At 37.7% G+C, this 19,837-nt stretch overlaps 1 protein-coding gene across 5 annotated transcripts in view; it reads left to right on the forward strand.

The window, feature by feature from the left end:
* Window positions 1–19,837, forward strand: part of INPP4B (inositol polyphosphate-4-phosphatase type II B) — a 312,544-nt gene that overhangs the window by 37,988 nt on the left and 254,719 nt on the right. For 4 of the 5 annotated variants that reach the window (XM_050330616.1, XM_050330613.1, XM_050330615.1 and 1 more), the window contains exon 2: window positions 1,136–1,194. The exons of the other annotated variant lie outside the window; for it this stretch is intronic. In XM_050330616.1, coding sequence (XP_050186573.1) covers window positions 1,183–1,194 — 12 coding nt within the window. In that variant the 5' untranslated portion in view covers window positions 1,136–1,182. The remainder of the gene's footprint in view (window positions 1–1,135; window positions 1,195–19,837) is intronic. 5 annotated transcript variants of the gene reach the window in all.

A 19,837-nucleotide genomic window follows, 5' to 3' on the forward strand; every position in this document is an offset into this window, starting at 1 on the left:
CCCAGGTTATCACTGAAGAGTTATTTCTATGAGTCACAGTACCTGTGACTGTAAACCTCCCACTTTCTTGTGGGGAAGAAGATACTCTGATTTTCAAATGTCACTTACTGAAACATCTTCATTGAAATTATCAAGAGGAAAAGACAATTTTATTTATTTATTGACTGGAACAAGGTGTCCTCCTGCTCAAGAAAATGTTTTTAGTGGTGACCAGCTTTGAGGGAAGTACAAGACTTCTGCAGAGGCAACTGTAGAATAACATGGCCTTAGGGTACAGCTGTTCTTCCAGCTCCCTATCAAATCCAGGTTGGCTGCTGTCTGGAGATATGCCCTCTCAAAATATAGAATACATCTTGTGTAAAAAAGCTTTCTTCCTCTTTTAGGAAATGATCTCTAAAGACACCACATTTGTCCACAAGATCTCTATCTGTGTATGTTTGTAATAGGTTTAGGTATCTATATGTACCTACAGATACAGATATTTGAAAAACCTGCCATGTTAAAAATTATCTGGCCATGGAAGAATAACTTGTTCAAGCTTTTTGACCCACTCACTGACCCTAAAGTTCTGAAACATTCCCTGTTCTCAAAAATTTGATTACATGCCTGCATGTGTATGTAAACAAAAATACGTTGTTATTCCCACTGGTTAAGCACTTTACAGAAGTATAGTAGAATAGTAACAGTGAAGTGACTATAAATATTCCCTTTTTTTACTTTCTGAAAATTGTGAATTCAGAGTAGCATGTTCTAACCTACGTGGAATAGCCATGTTTTTGTGTTTTAATGTGGATTATGTTTGATCTCCTGAAATGATGGAAGCAAAAGCTGTTCCATACTAAAGTGCCTGTTTCTGCTCCCATGTGAGGAGAAGGGAGAAAAGCTGAGAAAACACCGCTGAATGTGTGCTGCAGTCACCAATACTCTCGGCTGCAGAGTAGAAGAAACCTTCTTGGAAGTTATTTGGTGTTTAACAGCATGCTGTACATAGGCAGCCGCTGAGTGAAGCTGGCTTTTTTTGGGTTATTAATGATTTTTTTCCTGCCCTTTATAACTAATGCATCTTCTCTGAGAAGCATTTAATGTGTGAAGACAAAAGGTTGTTTTTATTAATCTCTTACTTCTTTGCATACAGAACCAAGGGAGAGATGGTGCCGACTGAAAGGAAATCTGCTTTTTCTAATGAAAAATAAGGTAATTCGTTTTCCTACTGCTTTTCTTGATGTGCTAGTCTGAAATGTGAGAACTTGAGTAATCCTTTTTCATGATAGCTACATTGGCACTGTGCTTTTAGGGACAAAAAAAATAAATCACTATTATTGGAAGAGTGGAGATGAAAAAAATCCATTGTTTGCTGTCTGTAACACTGGGTATTCTTCATGATATCAACATCCTTTTGCTGAATTATAAATAGTCTATGGCAAGGGTCTGTTCATAACATACATGGGTCTAAATCCAGAATTGCTGCACCAAATCCCCTGGAATAATGAAAGCAAAATCTCACAGCAAAATGAGATATTGTGACAATGTTCAAGATGCAATTTCAGACCCTTACTACAATTTTTTAGTGTGGTTTTGTAACTAAGTTTGTTATAAAGAATGGTATTATTTTCTCTTCCTGTGCTGCAAAAGCATTTATATTCCTGACATGAAGAGCCTGTTAAAATAGGGTCTGACCCTGACACGCTGAAGCTGCTGAGTGCCCTCGTTTGTCATTGGCTTTATTAGGAGTTGAGGCCACTGATCCTCTGGAATGAACAAGCACTGAGTGTGGAATTGCTCTTTTTCTTACTCTTTCTATCTGATATTATGGACTTGCTCCTTTAGTTGCCTGAAAATAGCACTGAATTGTAAAGAATTAGGGAATAGGATGCAGCTTGAGGCGCTTACCTTTTTTAACAGCAAATATTTTATAGCTGGCTTCCAGAATATTTTTATACTGTGTGGAGCAGCAGTTGGATGGAAACAATTGTACTGCTTGGTAGATTGTATATTTTATTTGAAAGACTTTTCAGTGTGATGTAGTGGCTTATTTTAATACAGTGATGGATGTGCACATATGGTATACTTCTAAAGCAGTATTTGCTTTCAAAGCACTGTTCAGGAGCATGTGAGAGACTTCTGGATGTGTGCAAACAAAATGAGATGGTGTGACGTAAAGGTTTCTCTGACCTGAGTTTCCTACAGCTGCATTCTCCTGGGTGGTAAATGGTCTGACAAGTTTATGTAGGTGACAGCAAGTTCACGGCCACCCCCTTGTCACAGCCTTGTACATTATCGTTCTTCTGTATGACTTGCAGAAACTATTTTTAGTAAAGGGCTTTAAATTTCTAAATACTGTCTTCTACTCTACGTTCCTCCAAGTGTCCTATTTTCATGGGAACCTTGGCATTTTGTAAAACAGTTTAAGGAAATGTTTTGATCAGCTTTGCAACTGTGAAGAGAGAGGAGGAGGAGATCAAGTGTAGCTTTCAGTTTGGCTCTGCAAACTTGGAGAATTAAATGTTCCTCTACTATACTAGAAGGTTTAGTGAGCATTGGTACTTGGTTTCATGTGCTATATAGTAGTTTTGGGTGGTTTTTTTTCGTTTGTTTGTTTGTTTGTTTGTTTTTTGGGGGTTTCCGGTGTGTTTTTTTGGGGGTGTGTTTGTTTTTGTGTGGGTTTTTTTTTTTTTTTTTTTTTTTTTTTGTTGTTGTTTTTGGTTGTTTTTTTTTTTTGTTTTTTGTTTTTTTTTTTGTTGTTTTTTGGGGTTTTTTTTGGTTTTTTTTGTAATTTTTTAATTTATTTTATATTTCTTTTTTAATGTGAGGTTGAAGTACAGGTGGATGGAATGATGGAATGAGACTGTATCAGTTGGACCAGCAAATCAACTAACCCTCTAGGGCCACTCAGGCTGTTCAAATACGAAGCTGCATTTTAAGAAACTTGGAAAGTGAGACACAAACTAATGACTTGTTACAGAAGTGATTTAGGCTTGCAGTAAATAAACAGGAATTCCCCTTGAAATGCTCTAGTTTGACTGAACTGGTTAAATCAGTGGGTGATTTTCACTCTACATCTAGGTCAGTGCTAGAAAACTACATCTTATTCTGGTTTCCTTGTTTAAAGAGGTTTTCAGAATTTGTGGAAGTTTTGGAAGGAACCAGGAGATTTGAGAAATTTTAGCTTATCAAAGAAGACTGGTGACATGATTAATGTCAACATTTTCAAAAGGTGATTTTATCAGGTACTTTCTTTAATTAGGGAGATCACAGTAACAGAGAGACTTAGAAATGGAAGTCAGACAAATGCATGATCACAGAATGATTGGCCAGTGAAGCCCAAGTGTGGTGAGATATAGTGGGTTTTAAAATGTCACAACCTACTAGGCTCAGTACAGAGACCACTGAGTGATTAAAGGGCAATGGCTTACAATGAATCAACCTAAATGATGTAGCACTTCCTAGTCAGCTTATATCCTAGGAATTTGTAAAATGGTCATTTTCAGAGGCTTCATCTGTTGGGTACTGTAAAGGATGGCTTCTTTGACAAAGACAGATCTCTCTTGAATCTCATATCCATGTTTCAAAAGATGCAATTTATAGGCACACTAAGTAAAACCACAACAGTTTGTGTGCTGTGAGGACAGAAGGCAGTGTGCCCTGTATGTTTTTTTCCCTTTCCTCATTCTGGAAATGAACAGGTTTCCCATCTGAAGCAGATTCTCGACATAGGAAATCATAGTTTAAATTTTGGGAAATAGGTTGCCAGTATAATAACAAAAAGTAGTCTTATGATAAGTTATTAAGCACCTTAATGAGAATAGTTGCCATTTTTCTGCTCTTTACTTGACTTAGCAAGGGTTTCTGTAGGCTACTAATGAGGTGGGTGAAAAATGTGCCCCAAACAGCACTGAGGAAAACCATGTTCCTGTTTTTGTTACTGGAATCTGGCTTGGTTTATGGCTTGACATGGAAGAAAAGTAATTTTGATGTTTTGGAAACTCATCTGAATGCTGAACAATTAGCTCCACAAGTCACTGTCATGAAGCAAAGACTGATTTGCTGCTATTCATTAACTGTTGTCAGAGCCACGTGCATGTCTGCATTTACAAATGCTTAATGGCAGACTCTCATTCCAGTTCAAATGCACATAAATTATGCTACTTGTAGAAGAAGAATCTTCTCTATGAAATTGCAAAGGATGCTTCCTGACTTATCTGTGCTGTAAATTCCAAGTAGCATGGAAGTAAATTTTCAGTTCAGGGAGAAAATACGAGTTTATTCTTCTGCTTTTTCATATATGCATGCAGCAGGATGACCTATTAGGCACCTTAAGGACATTTATTTTCTTTGGTCTAGCAATGGACTTAGTTATTTTGGACTTGGAGTGGACGAAGAAGACCTACTTGTAGGCCTGAGGCACAATCAGCATTTGATAGTCAAACTTTTTCCCTTTGTAGACTTTGTTGTGTTTTTTGTGGTGTTTTGTTTTGCTGGTTTTCTCCTCCCTGATTGGTTCCCCACCATATTATACTGATTGTAGATGGCAGAGTAATAGTAGGGAAGGGCCTGCAGGAGTGGCCTCTGTTAGAAAAGGTCAGGGGCTCTGCATCAGACCCATCATGGGGCACAGCTGTGCCCATCAGCAAAGCAAGTGGTGCCTTTGGGAAGATGTATTTAAGAAAGGGCAAAATGCTGCATGGGAAGTGTGAGAAACAGCCCCAAAGTCGAAGAAGGAGAAGGATCTGCTCCAGGTGGATAAGCAGATATTCCCCTACAGCCCGTGGAGAAGACTGTGCTGGGGTACATGGATATGCCATGAATGATCTGCAGCCCATGGCCCGCCCACATTGGAGCAGGTTCTTCTGGAAGGAACTGTAGCCCACAGAGAGGCCCGATGCCGGAGCAGGTTTTTGATGTCTGCAGGCCATGAGAGGGACTCTGTGCTGGAGCAGGGGAAAAGCATGAGGAGGAAGGGATGTAAGAGAGGAATTGCTATGGGCTGACTACAGGCCCATTCCCTATCTTCCCTGTGCCTCTTGGGAAGTGTGGAAGGGGAGGCAGGAGAGTTGAGAATGAATGACTGAATTTGTGCCTTGGGAATAAAGGGGGTTGGAGGAAGCTGCTTTAGTTCTTGTCTTTGTTTCTTACTACCCAGGTCTATTTTAATTTGCAGTAAACTGAATTAATCTTTCCTGGGTTGAACCTGTTTTCCATGTGATGGTTGTTGGCAAGTGATCTCCCTGCCTTCATCTTGATCCACAAGCATTAAAATTTTATTTTCTCCCCCGATCCTGTTTAAAAGGGGGAGTGATAAAGGAGGTGGGTTGGGTGGCAGCCTGACAAGGTCAATGAGCCACAGATACAATCCCCTGTGGGAGCTGTACATTGCTAATACCTTCCTCTGTGTGAAGACCTCAAACCACACAAAGTATGTAGGCTCTGTGTCCACTTCCCAGGAAGTGGGAGATCTGTGCATTTGCATCCTATGAACACAGTCAATATACGTTGCTTTTGAAGGCAGAACTGGAAACTGGTTGTGGCTGGCAGAGTGACTGGGCTGGGGAACCTGGTATGGGACAGGGCTTTCAGAAAAAAGTTTGATGTTGTGCCAATTGTGGAGCAATTCTTATACATTGCAGTCCAAGATAGGGTTTTGGAACTAGACAGTGTTATGTGCTTCACTTAAATTATGTGCCAAGTGGCTTATTTACTTATTTACTTAGATTCTACCCAGCCTGGTAGGTGCTTTCTTCCAGAACTCATGTTGAGTGGGAAACAGAGAGAAAGATTGCTCAGCAACAGTTGCTAATGCATGTAATAAGTATTAGGTACTTACGTGCCTTTTTTCCTTAGCATAGGAGGGGACTTTGGATTAGAAGTTTTGGACCTCTTTGAGGACTACAGTATGGTCTAATGGTTTTTGCTTTAATTACAGGTCAGAATTTATAGCAATCGTTCACTTGAAAAACCAAAATCAAACAAAAAACAACCCGAAACAAGTGAACAGTGCATATTTTTATGTCATGTTGTGTTGTTTCCTTGTTGTTTACTGTTCATAGGTCCTTCAGAATAATTTTGTGTTTTTCTTTCCACTAAAGAAATAAACATATTACTTTGACCTTTCTCAGTTTGTTTTAATCCTCATGCCCATTCAAGGCTGGATTTCAGCCTAAATCATTGTTTGCCATATATGGGTGAATTCAGAGTGATTGCTACTAATGCAAAGAAAGAAGCTATCTAACCCATCTATGGTTCATTTTCCCTAATGTTTAAACTAATATTTCCAAATAGTAGTGCTGATACTTAACCAGATTTGTAAATTACTTTGCAGTCTACACACAAAAAGATACACTAAAAAGTACAATTATGTTTTTGCATCTCAGTAATAGCTCCAGAGGGCCCATTATGTTCTATTGAGTAAACATTTTGACATTCCTGCTTATTTTTGAATATGTATTTAGGAATTTATTTAAAAATGGATTTTTGATCAATAGCTTGTAGTGGATTCTCTAGCAGAGTCATTAGTGTCTATTGTGTAAATCTTGCTTAGCTTGTGGTTTAGTGATCCCGTGGAGGTAACCATTCCAATCTGTCAGGTCAGTTTGTCCATGCACTGGCTCAATAAACTCATTCTGCTTTTGTGTGTGAAAAGCTGCCTTTTAAGACTTTGGTGATGTATTGATTTTTAAAAATTATCATGTAGAAGGAAAGGAATTTAGTTTATGGATGACTGTATTGAAAATGAAAATAAAAGCTGCTGTGAGTGCTGAAAGTATTTTAAATTATCAGTCATAGTTCACACATAAAATTATAAAGACTTTTTTTTTTTTTCGTCTTTAATCTAAACAGTGTTGTGGTAGCAAGCTTTTATGGTACATTTGTACTGTAGTACATGTTTGTTTCCTGACACCCTAAATTCAAGGAATTTATATTGAAGGTCGAGCTTGGCTGAACACCAGTTTCCCACCCAAGTTATTTATCGTTTCCCTCTTCAGCAGAATGTGGAGAAGAAAATAAGATGGGAAAAACCTTGTGAGTCAAGGTAAAGACAATTTAAGCAAAAGCAAACATTTTGGGTGCAGAAACAAAGGAAAGCAACAAATTTTTTTTTTTTTCCTCCTCTCTGTTTCCATCAGCAGGCAATGTCTGGCTGCTTCCTGGAAAGCAGGACTTCAGTTTGTATAGTGGTTGATCCAGAAGACAAATGTAATTAATGAATGCCTCCCCTTCCTTCTCCCTTCTCTTAGCTTTTATTGCTGAGCAGACATCATGTGGTATGGAATATATCCCATTGGTCAGTTTGGGTCACCTGTCCTGGTTATGCCAACTCTTGGCATCTTTCCCACCCCCTACCTACTGGTGAGGGGGGAATGTCAGAGAGATGATGCTGTGGGAGCCCTGCTCAGCAGTAGCCAAAACACGGGGGTGTTACCAACACCTTTCCCAGGTACCAACACACAGAACAGAACAGCACCATGGGGGCTGCTGTGGGGGAAGTGTTAACTCCAGCTCTGCCAGACCCGATCTGTGGACTTAACTACACAGGTGTAAACTGGAGTGCTGTGATACACCTAATGCCAGAGAGAATTGTGTAAAAGACGGTGGATGCCTTGGGACTTCTCTTGTAATGAATTAACCTTCCTTAAAGCAAGTGCGTTGTTGGGCTTAAGATTTTTGTAGACAAGTTTAATGAGCAAACCTAAATGATTGCGCTGTCAATAATCACAAGCTTTCCTGTAATGTTTGTGAAAGCTTAACATAAATTATGTTATTACAGCATTTATCACAAGTGTAATGTGGCAAGAAAAGCCTGAAAGTAAGATTTCAGATTGACTCATAAATCAATAACCAGAGAATCACATGCAAGGTAAAATAGTAGAATAATGACATATTTCTGAGGCTCTGATGTGAATTACGTTGTAATGCAGCTGTGAAAATGTTAATCAGGTTTGCATGGTATAGCTGTATGTGAGTTCTACCACAAAAATGTGAGAAAGTATCAATGACTCTTATTTGTATCAAACTGGCATACACAATGTATTTTCAACATTTTAGCATAGCTGTAGAGTTTTAGTATTTTTCTTTCCAATTTGATATCTTTTACATATTCTTAGAATGAGATTGCTTTATATGTATTGAAGCTGTGCAGCCTTTTCTGGTCTGTTAGAATATGAAATTTTCTCTGTGTGTGTGGTTTAGCATTCTCTAAGTCAGTGATCTCTCCAGAGCATCTTGAAATAAAAGTGTCCCTTCTGGCTAAGGAGGTACTTATTATAAAGCACTTTTTCATCAATGATTCTAATTTTCTGGAACATGCTCTGTGTCTGTTTAAAGTCTGAGCAGCTGAATAAGTGTTGCTGCATCATGTAACATTGCTCTGGGTTTGAATGTGATTGCTGATTTGGGTTTTTTTGGCTCTATACTACATGTATGATATTAGTTATGACTGTGTGCTGCAGTATCTGTAAGCTGAGAAGGAGCTTAGTGAATCTGTGTCTGTAAGTTTCAGTGAAATATGTTTTTACTGTCTTGGTAAGATTTTGATTTATGGTAGGAAGACTGCTAGATGGAGAAGAAAGGGGGAAAATTACAAAACTGTGGCACAGGCAGATCTGGAAGCTGTATCACCCCTTGCGTGGCTCAGAAGTCTCAGTGTGTTTCTGAGCATTCTCAGCCCCGACATTGTCTGTGCTTCTGTCTACTTTTATTTGAGATGTGAATTGTCCTCTTACTGTTGGATTGATTGTGTATATAACCATGTGCATATACATGTATAGATATTCATATGTATGTAGGCATCAGGCAGTGTTTAGTAAAAACTCAAATGAATTTGGTTGTGGTGAGAGAAGGGATGTTGCCATGTGGACTTTTAACCTGCCTTAGTGTATTGTGTTCTGTTACTGTAGTCATGCATTCAGGCCAGTGCAATATCTTGTTTGTTTCAAGTTCCTTACTTAAACTGCGTTTTCTTTTTTTTTTTAAATAACTAGTTGTGTTACCCCTTATGTTATACTGTGAAGGCATGTTTGAATGCTTTTTTTTTTGCATGCCTTAATTTAAAGGTATTTTTTAAAAGATTTTGAGATAGTTTCAGCCTTATTGGATTGGGAGAAGGCTATGCAGAGAACTCTATGCTACTTGAATGCTGTAAACTCCAGCCTTAAGCATGATGTAGATAATGCCAGTGCAGTGTTAGGAGGGAGGAAAGTGCTGTCTTCTCTCTGCTCATGAAGAGATGGTGTGGGGAGCATTAAGTTGTCTGGAATAGTTGGGGTAGACAGTAGACAAGTATAACCCTTGATTTCCCTAGTAGCTGTTCCTCTGCAGCAGTTGTAGTGCTGACCCAGACTCTCATGTTTTAGGAGTCCTGCAGACCCCTGAAGGCCCTGTGACACCAGAATACCATGTCTCCTTGGGGTAGAAAGAACACACTAAGCTTTTTTTACTGAGAGTCTGTGCAGCACCACTAAAGTCTGTATGCTGACTGTCTTTGCAATCTGGTTGCCAACAGTACTGCAAAATGCAATTTATAACCATTGAGTAATGATAGTAATTATTTTCTCCTATATTTACTACGAACTCAAAGACTTTATATCTCTCTTTCCCCATCTTAACAGGATCCTGGCAAGCCCTACTGATTCCCTCCCTTATCTTGCTGCTTCTCCTTCCTGCCTCCAGATGTTACTGAGTTGCTCTCCTGATAGTGAAACCTTTCTCTTCCTTTCCACTGCTGTTAGAGTCAGACCTTTCATATAATCTGTGCTTGCTTTGATAACCCACTCTGCCTCCCGATTTTCTTCTGTGCCTGCTCTCATCTCTTGCTTAATTTGTTCCATGTTTTCTGTTGCTTTAACTTTTTTTTATGGTGTAAGCATAAGCTTTTCTCCTTCCTTTCTTTGTGCCTACCTGTCCTTCACCTGCCTGCCTGCCCAGCTGTGCCCATTACTCTATTTGGTATCTGAAGTCTGTTGCTACTTTGTTTACAGTGTTACCCATTGCATTTCCATCCCAGTATCCTCCCTGGTTCTGTTGCTCTCCCTTACATTCTACAGAACAGTCTTTTACTAATCTTTTGAATAACCTCTTCTAAATGAGAGTTAAGAAGCATCTCTTGTTCATGTGACTGTCACTTCCAATAGTAACTCACCCCCTGTGACTCTTCTTTTTCCTAGTCATTCTCAACTTCTTCTGTTGATTTTATTCTTTTGAGGGATTAATGCTGTGCTGTACCTAGAATCGAAGCATATATGAAAAAATATAACTTTAAAATGTAACTTTAAACAGTGTATTCTTCAGTACTAAATTGCATCTGGACCTGCTTCAATACCTGTTTGTCCAAACTACACTTTCATCTTGCCTTTCAGAGACCTCTTCCTGTGCATTTAGCCATGAATTCAATTTCAGTGGGAATCAAACAGCTGCTTAATCTTTCCTGTCAAATTCTTCCTGCCATTGCTTTTGATGGCTGAAGCAAAGATCACTTCGATTCCTGCTACTTGTACTGGTTTTTAGCATTGCTTTCAACAGGAGTGTGTTTCTAAGTATTTGTGTTCTGGCTCTGTGTTTTGCAGATTCTTTTTAAGATAAACTTCTCTTTCCAGCTCTGTATCACCCAGAAGCCTGGACTGGGGTAATCTAATTTGGTGTTTTCATTGAATGAAATATCCTTCTCCTATTCTTGGGAAAGAAAACATTTGGTTATATGCATTAGAGCTCTTGCAAAAATATCTTTCCTAGCTCTTTTTTTTCTTTTTTTTTCTATTACTCTTTTCTTTGCATCAAACTCTTGTGCCCTTCCTTTTGTAAGCTCTTTCACTATGAAGATTGTCCCCAGTCTCCAGTACCCTACTTGTCGTTCTTCGTTTAAGCTTTGCTTAAAGTTCTTCTGATTTTGAGCTGTGTCCAGCACACAGTACATGTGTTCATAGACCTATGAAATCAGCAAGGAAGTACTAAAACAAGACACTTACTAAAAAGTGTAATCTCATTATCTTCCCCTAAATTCTGCCTTTACAAATCTTTTTTCATGTAATGCTTGTAAGAAGTTCACAATGACAGTACCATTTTATTTTAATGGTCATTAGCTGTCATGTAGTCTGATGTGGGCTGGCATGTCTGTGGTGTGTAAACTTTGCCTTTTTTGTGGTTTAACATCTATGTTCAGTATCTGTTCAGTAAATAATATCATAGGGTGCTGTGATCCCTGATGTGCATTCATAAACCCTCTGGCGATATATGTAAATTTTTAATCTGAGCAAATCCCTGAATTTGTAAGTGTTATCTAATAGAATTAGCTAGGTCTAATTTTTGTAAATAGTTGTTTGTGTTCTCTGCTATTCCTGCAGCAATTGGTGTGCTGTGATTACATAATATGTGTAACTGTGTATGTTACAATTACATAATTGATGATAATCAAGCACCAGTCTTGTTTAGACTAGATAATTGTATAGATAACTGTATTTAACAAAAGGTTACAGAGCATCCCCATGTGGTTCTGTCTTAGTTCATTGGCTCTTACTCTGTTTGATGCTGCAGTGAAGTCTGTGCTGGTCCTCAAAGAGCTGTGGGGTCTGGCAGATGTTTTTGTTGAGCAGCTTCTTGCCTGACTGCTGAGAGGGTCCTGGGACTGAGTATCACTGAGATAAGTTTACAAGATCAGGACTCTGTTAGTTTCCATAGCTATTTTGGGAGACTTGGGTGACAGTTTATGCAATGCAAGCTATGGTTTTTAGAGATGACTGTAACAGCTGCCTGGTTTGGGTTCGAGAAGACCTGACGGCTAAACAAAAGAGCCTTTGAAATGCTGTGTGCAAGCACTGAGCTGAAAATGTGTAGCAGTCTGTAGCTGAGTAGATGGCAACTAAAATACTTGGCATTCATCTCATTGACTATTAGCTCTTAACATACAAAAGAAACCTAGGGATGGAGGAAGGCTAATAATATCAGTGTATTAACACGCTACATTAAGAGATGGCTCCTGCTGCAGTCTGCAAATCTGCACTTAAGGGAATCGTGGAAATGTCTTGGTTTGTGTTTTGAAGTTGGTATCCACTGTAGAAGAGCTGCTTGGCCTAGGAGACTATTTCACTTCACAGTGCATTCTGGTGAAGAACTCCCTAGGAAGATAAAACTGTATCAAACCAAGCACAGAGCAGGCACATTAATCTGAATTGGGATATTACACCTAAGAGAATATGCAATGAAAGAAAGTTAAAAGTTAATCTTTCAATAGTATACCTACATTTCTTTAGTGCTGAATGATCAGGAACCAAAGGAAGAACCCCCTACCTTTTATTTAAAAAACAACCAAACAAAAATAAACCATCCCAAAACCCAATTGCTTGCATCACATTTCTTCTGTTTAAGGCAATACACTAGTTTTTCAGGATACTGTTGCTAAACTCTCCCTTCACTGAAAGGGATCTGTGCCTGATATGAAGTATTATTCATGTTCCATTATCCTGTTGCATAGATAATGTAGCGTGGCTGCCAGTTTGTGCAAACTGGGCTTTTCTATTGCATCAAGTTTGTTTCATTTCAGAATATAACCTCTGTTAAAGTTGCTTTAAATTTTGTTTGTAATGGAAGCTGTCAGTAGATGGCAGCAGCAATCTCTTCAGATAATAGTTTTAGGTTACCAGCCAAATGAACATCTTACATTAATGTTAACTAATCCTAAGGAAAAACACTCTACTGAAGTAATTCACTGAGGGCAAAACTTGCTTTTATTCTTGGCCTAAAGCAGGATTTTAAAGCCAGGGGCTGCTGATTAACCTCAGTTTAGACTTTTATGAGCTGGATGACGAGTGAAGAAGGGAAGCCAGAGGAGTCTATGAACAGCTAGAGACATCTTGCAACTGCAAAGTGATTGATGGCAGCCAGCCCAAGGAACTCATGGTTCGTGAAACCCAATATACCATTAAAGAAACTCTTCTGGCTAGTCTGTGCTTTCCCCACATATACTCATTAGCGAGGGTTGTATTTAGCAGGAGAGAGGTGGGCTGTGCATATATCTAAATACAGCGGGGAGCTGCTCTTTAAATTGCATCCCAGGTGATCCTAACTAGCTAGTGCTTGCTACTGCACTGACTCTCAAGTTTGGGAGAAGTCTGATCTCAAGGAAGTGAAGCCCAAAGGGTTGTTTTGTTCTGACCATGTCTTTTTTTTTCCCCTCCCCCTTCTAATTGGGGTTAATTTAAGATGTGCTTCATAGCTGCTGGAAGGTGCCTCCTCAAGGAGAGGCTATCTCAGTCCTCTTGAGGGCCCAACTGTAACCCAGATACCATGATCTGGTTGCCTTAGGGATGAAGGGTGATATCTTTGTGCCATCTTGCTACCAGCATGGGGATATCATGAGAGAGAGGAGATCAGCTAAGCAGCATGAAGGGCAGCCATGCTTCAGCACTATTTACTATTCCCGTTCTTTTTCTGACCAACTCTGAGAACTGAGCTGAATTTTCCACAGTACCACCAGATCTTATGTGCAGAGTGATGACAGCTAATCTGAAGTCCGATGTTATAAAAGTAGTTGTGTTTTGCCAGATGTGTACAGTTTGCCCTTATAACACTAAATTTCACTTAATATTTTATCACTTGATTGGGGGGATACTGAGAGCCTATAGCTTTGCCTTCAGTTTTGGGTTAGAGTCTTCTGTTGACATTAGCAAATATTATCACCTTACTACACACGTCGTTGTTCCTGGGCATCTATTAATAGAAGATGCTTCCCTTTTATGCCTTTGCAGTGTAATTTTTCCAAGCAATTGGTCAAGGACCTTGTAAACATTTTTTAAAAGACAGTTAATGTATGCTACACCAGTGCTTCTGATTATTCTAGCAGATTTGTGATGTGTGACTTCGACAAAACCTATTAACTCTTTACACTCCTATTTTTTTATTTTCATAGCTTTATTTTATTTTGTCTTTTAATGTCTACCCATTTGCCCAGTACAGTGTAGTTCTTTGTTAGAAAGATGTGAAATTTATTATTGTGTCCCTGCTTGTGGAAGATTTACTAATCATAGCCACAAGCAAGGATTGGCCAAGATATTTACCTAACTTTAGGTTTTTAGGGTAACTTTTTTGAAAACTGAAAATGTTACCCAGGTTAATCAAAAGCTTGCACTTGATGATAGTTACAGCTTTCTCGTAGCTATCTAACAGAAGTTCAGAAGAGGTGGAAGGTGGGGAAAACCATCTGTAGCTGACATGCTTTATTTTCTTTTCTAGAAAGAAGAAAACAATGGTGGATCTTATACATTAAAAGGATTGCTAGGATTGGGAGAGTTTGGTTGTGGGACTTTTTGAGGATTTTTTTGTTGTTAATTTTGTGTTTGTTTTTTGAATTATTTAGGACGGATTTTTATTAAATATAAACACCTTGTTGGTTTCTTGGTTTCTTTCCGTGGTATGTTTTTGTTTTATGTGCTTTTTGGTGTTGGGTTGCTTTTTTTTCTTTGTGTGTGGTGGTTTGTTGTTTTGGATTTTTTTTAATCACTTGCATCTGGCCTTTAAGTTTGTTCTAGGATAACTCAAGTTCTTAGACTTTGTCTTGTCTCGACTGTTTGAAATGTCTGCCTGATATTGACTGTATCTGTAGACTTTTGCCACTGACCTTTTCTTTAAAGAAATATTTATAAAGAGTAGAACAAATGTGACACACAAAAGCTCCTAAACGAAAATGGATATCTATGTACTATTTCAGAAGGGTATAAAAGCTTTCCTAATATGAAAACATTCTGAAGTATTCCCGTGAGGGAAGATGTGCCTCAGCATTACCCATGATGTCTCCTTCTTCTCACAGCCTAACACACTGGTGCTAATGGATCAGCTCTTTGGAGGATTGCAATTAATTCTATTTCTGTTAAGTGCATTGCAGACACCACCACAGCATGGTGTCTGAGTGATGAGCTCCTATGCCCTGCCCACTTTAGGTGGTTTGATTTCGTTGGAGTAGGGATTATGGGATGCAGGAGCACTCCTTTGTTGAGCAGATGTACCAGTGATTACGAAGAACCTGCAACTGTTCAATCTCTCCTTTTTTACAGGAGTTATTTGGATGGGGTAGGTTTGTTGATGGGCTACAAAGTTGAAATGGAAGGAGAAAAAATAAAACGGTTTAAATAGCCAGGAACACACCACCTTTTTAAAATTAGTGGGTGGAACTGCTTTTAGCTGACACAGTCTTTGATTTTTATGGATATCTCCCAGATACAGAGAAAGGTTGAATAAAAAGACTTAAACTCTAATGGGACATTTTGAGTATTAATGTCAATGTAGTTCAAGGGCATAATTGGATTCAGCAAGGCCAATCTGTTTGGCATTTTAGAATGAATTTTAGAGAGGTAAATACAGTGTACAATCAGTTTTTACTGATGAGATTTTCTGTGTTTGAGGAGGAAGACCTTTTGATCAATAGTCTGGTAAGTAATCAGTGTTACTTGATCTGGGTTTTATCAAATCTGTGATAGATTATACTTTGCTGAACATGGTTTTAATAGCCATGTATGGCCATTTCTAGCAATTCCAAAGTTTATGAATAAACTGATTAATTCTTTCAGGTACATGGAGTAATAAGAAAATGTAACTATTTTCTTTTTTAAAAGTGAAAATAGTTGAAGAGAGAGAATAAAAACTTCAACAGATATGTAGATGTGCCATTCTGTTCCACTGTATTGTATCTCTGTCCTTATTGACAGTTTTCGTCTAACTACTTTCCTTTACATGGGGTCACATGCTGATCTTTTTAAGTAGATTCATACCTGAAATGTGCTGAATGTCTCTGTTGGGAACAACAGGTCTTTCTACTCTGTGAAATAATAAGTCATGTTTCCTTGTGCCTACCGGTTCCTGCCCTGGATAAAATTGCTGGCAAAAAGGCAGGATGGACTTTCATACCTGATTCAATAATGTGTCCTTTTTTAAGTCAGTGATACATTATTTTGGTGTTCAGCCAAGTTGAATGAACTCTTAAAGCAGTGTGAAACCAGGATCAAGAGTATCATGGGCAGGAATGCGTAATTTGCCTTTTCGTTTTTACTTACTTTGTTCATGGAGAGTCTGTTTTTTTTTTTTTTTTTTGGGTGTCTGTGGTCCTCTACCACTCCAATCTATAGCAGATGCAAATATTTTTTGTTAATCTGTGAACTGTCTATGCTTTTAACCTCTATTTTCACATTTGAAAACTTAATTCAGACTTAATTCAGTTTTGAGGGAAATGTTTTCAGTTTCCTTCTTCTTGGTGCTGGAAATAAGTTGGATAAGTGTCTGACCTGCTAATGCTAATGAGTTTGTCATCTTCCATAACTTGAAAGGATCTGGAAATATTCTTCAGAATGGTTTCTTTATCTGCCTTTTAAATAACAGGAAATCCAAATCTTTTTTGCATAATTTTTTGGGTGTTTTTGCATAATTTGAATGATTTCAGCCCCATTCTGCAATATTTTCCATGTGCTTTTTTGTCGAATGGAGGAATATTCTGCTAAATTTTTTCAAAAGAGGTTTTGAGTATCTGTTTTAAATTATATGAAGTAGTTAAATTGAGGATGAGGTAGAACTACAATTAATTTGTTGCTTGATTTCTTAATTGTGTATTCAGCTAGTTTTTTTAATTCTATGCCTTATTCTCCACTTTCTTTTTAGAAGATGATTTTTGAGTGTGAAGCTCAAAATTGAAAGACTCTATGGGGATCACTTCACTGCTCAACTGTGTTCCTAAGCCAAATATTTGTGGTTGCACATTTTAAAACATTGTTCCCTGCTCACTATGTAGGAAAACATAACCTAAAAGCAAGGACTTCATTTTTATAAAGAAAGCAGCATGATTTGTATATAAATATTGCAAGGTAATATAAGTAATCAACAGAAAGGAGCTTATGCGTGCTAGAAATTCTGATTAAGGGGGTGGGAATTGTACTTCCATGATCTTCATCTCCCTCACTTATCCTGAATGAGGATTGTCTGGTGGACCCTGCTATAACAGATTTTTCATTTCATGTGCCTCTCCTGTCTCTCTGTCTCATGGAAGAGGCCAATGAAGACAATGCAGTTTGCACTGAATTCTGCATTTCCCCACTTTAACACTGTTATTCCTCTCTGTGTTCTTCTTGCCTCTTGTGAGAAAGGAGCTCCCACCCCTAAAAGAAGATTATAGCTTTCTTTTCTGGTGCTAGACACTACCTAAATTGTGACTGCTGTCTTCTTTCAATCACTATGGGATTATTAAAATATCACTGTCCACTTTTAAAAGATACTAAAATTTTACCTATCTAAAGATAGAAGCCTATTATGTTAAAGTTAGAAGAGACTTTTTAGAGTTGTGCAGCTAAGAACAAAAAGGCTTAGTATTGAGTCATGTATGTGATCTTTGTTTATTGCTGAAAGTTGTCCCCAAGGAGAATTTCCAAATATTTATTGTTTTTCAGAACAGAAGGGTGTTTTTAAAATTTTTTTTTCCTAATAACAACCAGTGAGATACGGAACTTTGTGAAATATCTACTCAATGAAATATTGTTCTAAAATGTTGCTGGCTGCTTCTCCTTTCTTTCCAGTCTTGCAGGAGTTCCAAAACTGTAAATACTCAAATGTTCTACTTGTACAGGAATATATATTTTCTGATCCAAAGTGAATAGAGGACTGTTGAATAGAAGCCTGCTCTTGCCTATTAAGTAATATTGTTGTGGCTTATAAAATAGGAAAATGGAATATCTGAAACTGCAGCTCTCATTTTGATGGATTGCTGGCTGTTATGCCTTTCAGAATTATAAAAGACATACTTAAGTAGGAATTGGAGAATGATGTCAAGGGAAAAAATGTTACTTTTTGGCAGTGGTTTAAAATAAATTAAACTTTAGAAATGTTCAGAGTCAGGTGTTCCCGTTTTGATTCATTCCCTTGCATTAATATATCCCTAGTATTTTTTGTTGTAAATGACCTTTTCCATTTCAAATTAAAAAGAGAGAGACTGAAATTAGAGGCAAGACTTTTCCTTTTTTTCATCTCCCGCTCTGAAATATGAACATCTTCAAATTCAGTAAGAGAGCAAACATTTACAGTGGGGGAAGGAGTAGAATTTTAGAGTGAGATGTTCCATAAAACTGGAATAAATGCAGAACTTTAACTGGTAACAAAAGGAAAAGAATTGCGTAGAATTTTTTTTTTTTCTTGGGAGATTCAGGTGTCTGTGTGTAAGAGGTGTTCGTGGTCTGTTTGGGGTTTTTTTTTGGTAGGTTGGTTGTATTTTTTTGGGGTTTTTTTTCCTTTTTTTGTCTTGGGCAACTCTTTCTGCCTGTTTCTTGTAATGTGACATCTGAAAGCCATAGATAGTGTTGGCCTTGGGCCAGACCACCTTTCAAGACCCATGGAAGCCTTGGACTTTACCTAGAACTTACCAGACCATCTTAATGAGCTGTTTTGTGCTCTCCAGACCAGCAGGTTGTAACAAAGCCTTAATTCTGATCAACTCTACTGACACACTTGTACTTCTAGAAGGAAATCAAGGTGAACTGCTTCCTTACAATTTCCAACTTTCTTAACATAGCCTGTAAAAAGTGAGCAGCACGATGGCCATTTCATTGTGTATTTGTGTGCATCTCTGCAAACATACATTAGAAATTAGAAGACAAGTCAAGACTGTTCTCTCAGCTTCTCTTGCCACAGGTCTACAGGATTTGCCATCATGGTGAATGATTCCTACATTAATTAAAAAAAAAAAGGAAAAGAAAAAAATCTAGATGAGAAGAAGTCTTAAATTGGAATATCATTTGTCAAGCATTAACAAACCATGTAGCTGCCTAAGTCAGCTTCCTTAAATTGCTTCAGGTTCTCCACAAAGGAAGACAAAGACATGTCCCTTAAATTCAATAATGAGTTTGAGGTTTTATTACTCTGTTGGCCAGGATGCCTCTAAAAGCTGACTGAGAACAATATTTGGAAATTTTTCCGTAATTGGTAAAAACCTGTGTGCTGAGGCCTGGTGGAGTGAGATTCAAAAGATCAAGAAAGATTTATAGGTGTGAAGAAAAGAATTTTTTTTGTAGTAACTGAAAATTCCTTCATTCAAAAAGTGTACTTTGCATTTCGAGTAAGACTTAAGGCCTTAAGAAACAAAAGTACATTTTTCATTTGTCATTTAAAGAATAAGTATGTTTTTGGAATTCCATGACACTGACTTTTTGTGTAGTTTCTGTTATGCAAAAGGGGATATTATATTCTAATTCAGAGTTAATACAGATTAAGCAAACTTGGAATTTTTCAAGTTTAGTTCATGTTAACTTTCCATTAAACAAGTTGTTTCCTGCTCTACAAAGGCAGAATTTAGGCATCTTTATCTTGTAATCAGTGTCAATATACCTTTTCTGTTTGGGAATTTAAAAGGAATAGTGTATGTTAGAGTAACTGTTTCAAGTTACAGAGCTGAATGATAACCAAGTTCAGCAAATGCAGCCCGTGAACTTTATTATGAATTTTATTTGGAATTGTGCATGCTGCCAAAACCAATATTCCTCCCTGTTGATATCAATTACTGTATAACTTGACTATCTTGTAATTTTTGTCCTTTTTGGTGACATTAGATTTTGTGGTTGAGATGTGTGTAAATGTGCAGTTATGTTTCCTTGTAGTCTTACTGAAGATGAAAGTTTTTTAGTTCAGTTCACCTTGCTTTATTAATTGATATTCTATACCAAAGAATATCTGTTTATTTTTATTTAATAACTTCATGTCAGCAATATATCAGCTTTAACTTTTTATGTAATTTCATATTTTTCTACCAGTAATGTAGGTTACAATAACTGAGAGGTAGATAATGCATAAGGCTCCCCAAAATATTCCCAAACATCATTCATTTTGACTT

Source organism: Myiozetetes cayanensis, unplaced genomic scaffold (genome assembly GCF_022539395.1).
Source record: "Myiozetetes cayanensis isolate MyiCay16 unplaced genomic scaffold, myiCay2020 scf42, whole genome shotgun sequence".
In the NCBI taxonomy this organism is placed as follows: domain Eukaryota; kingdom Metazoa; phylum Chordata; class Aves; order Passeriformes; family Tyrannidae; genus Myiozetetes; species Myiozetetes cayanensis.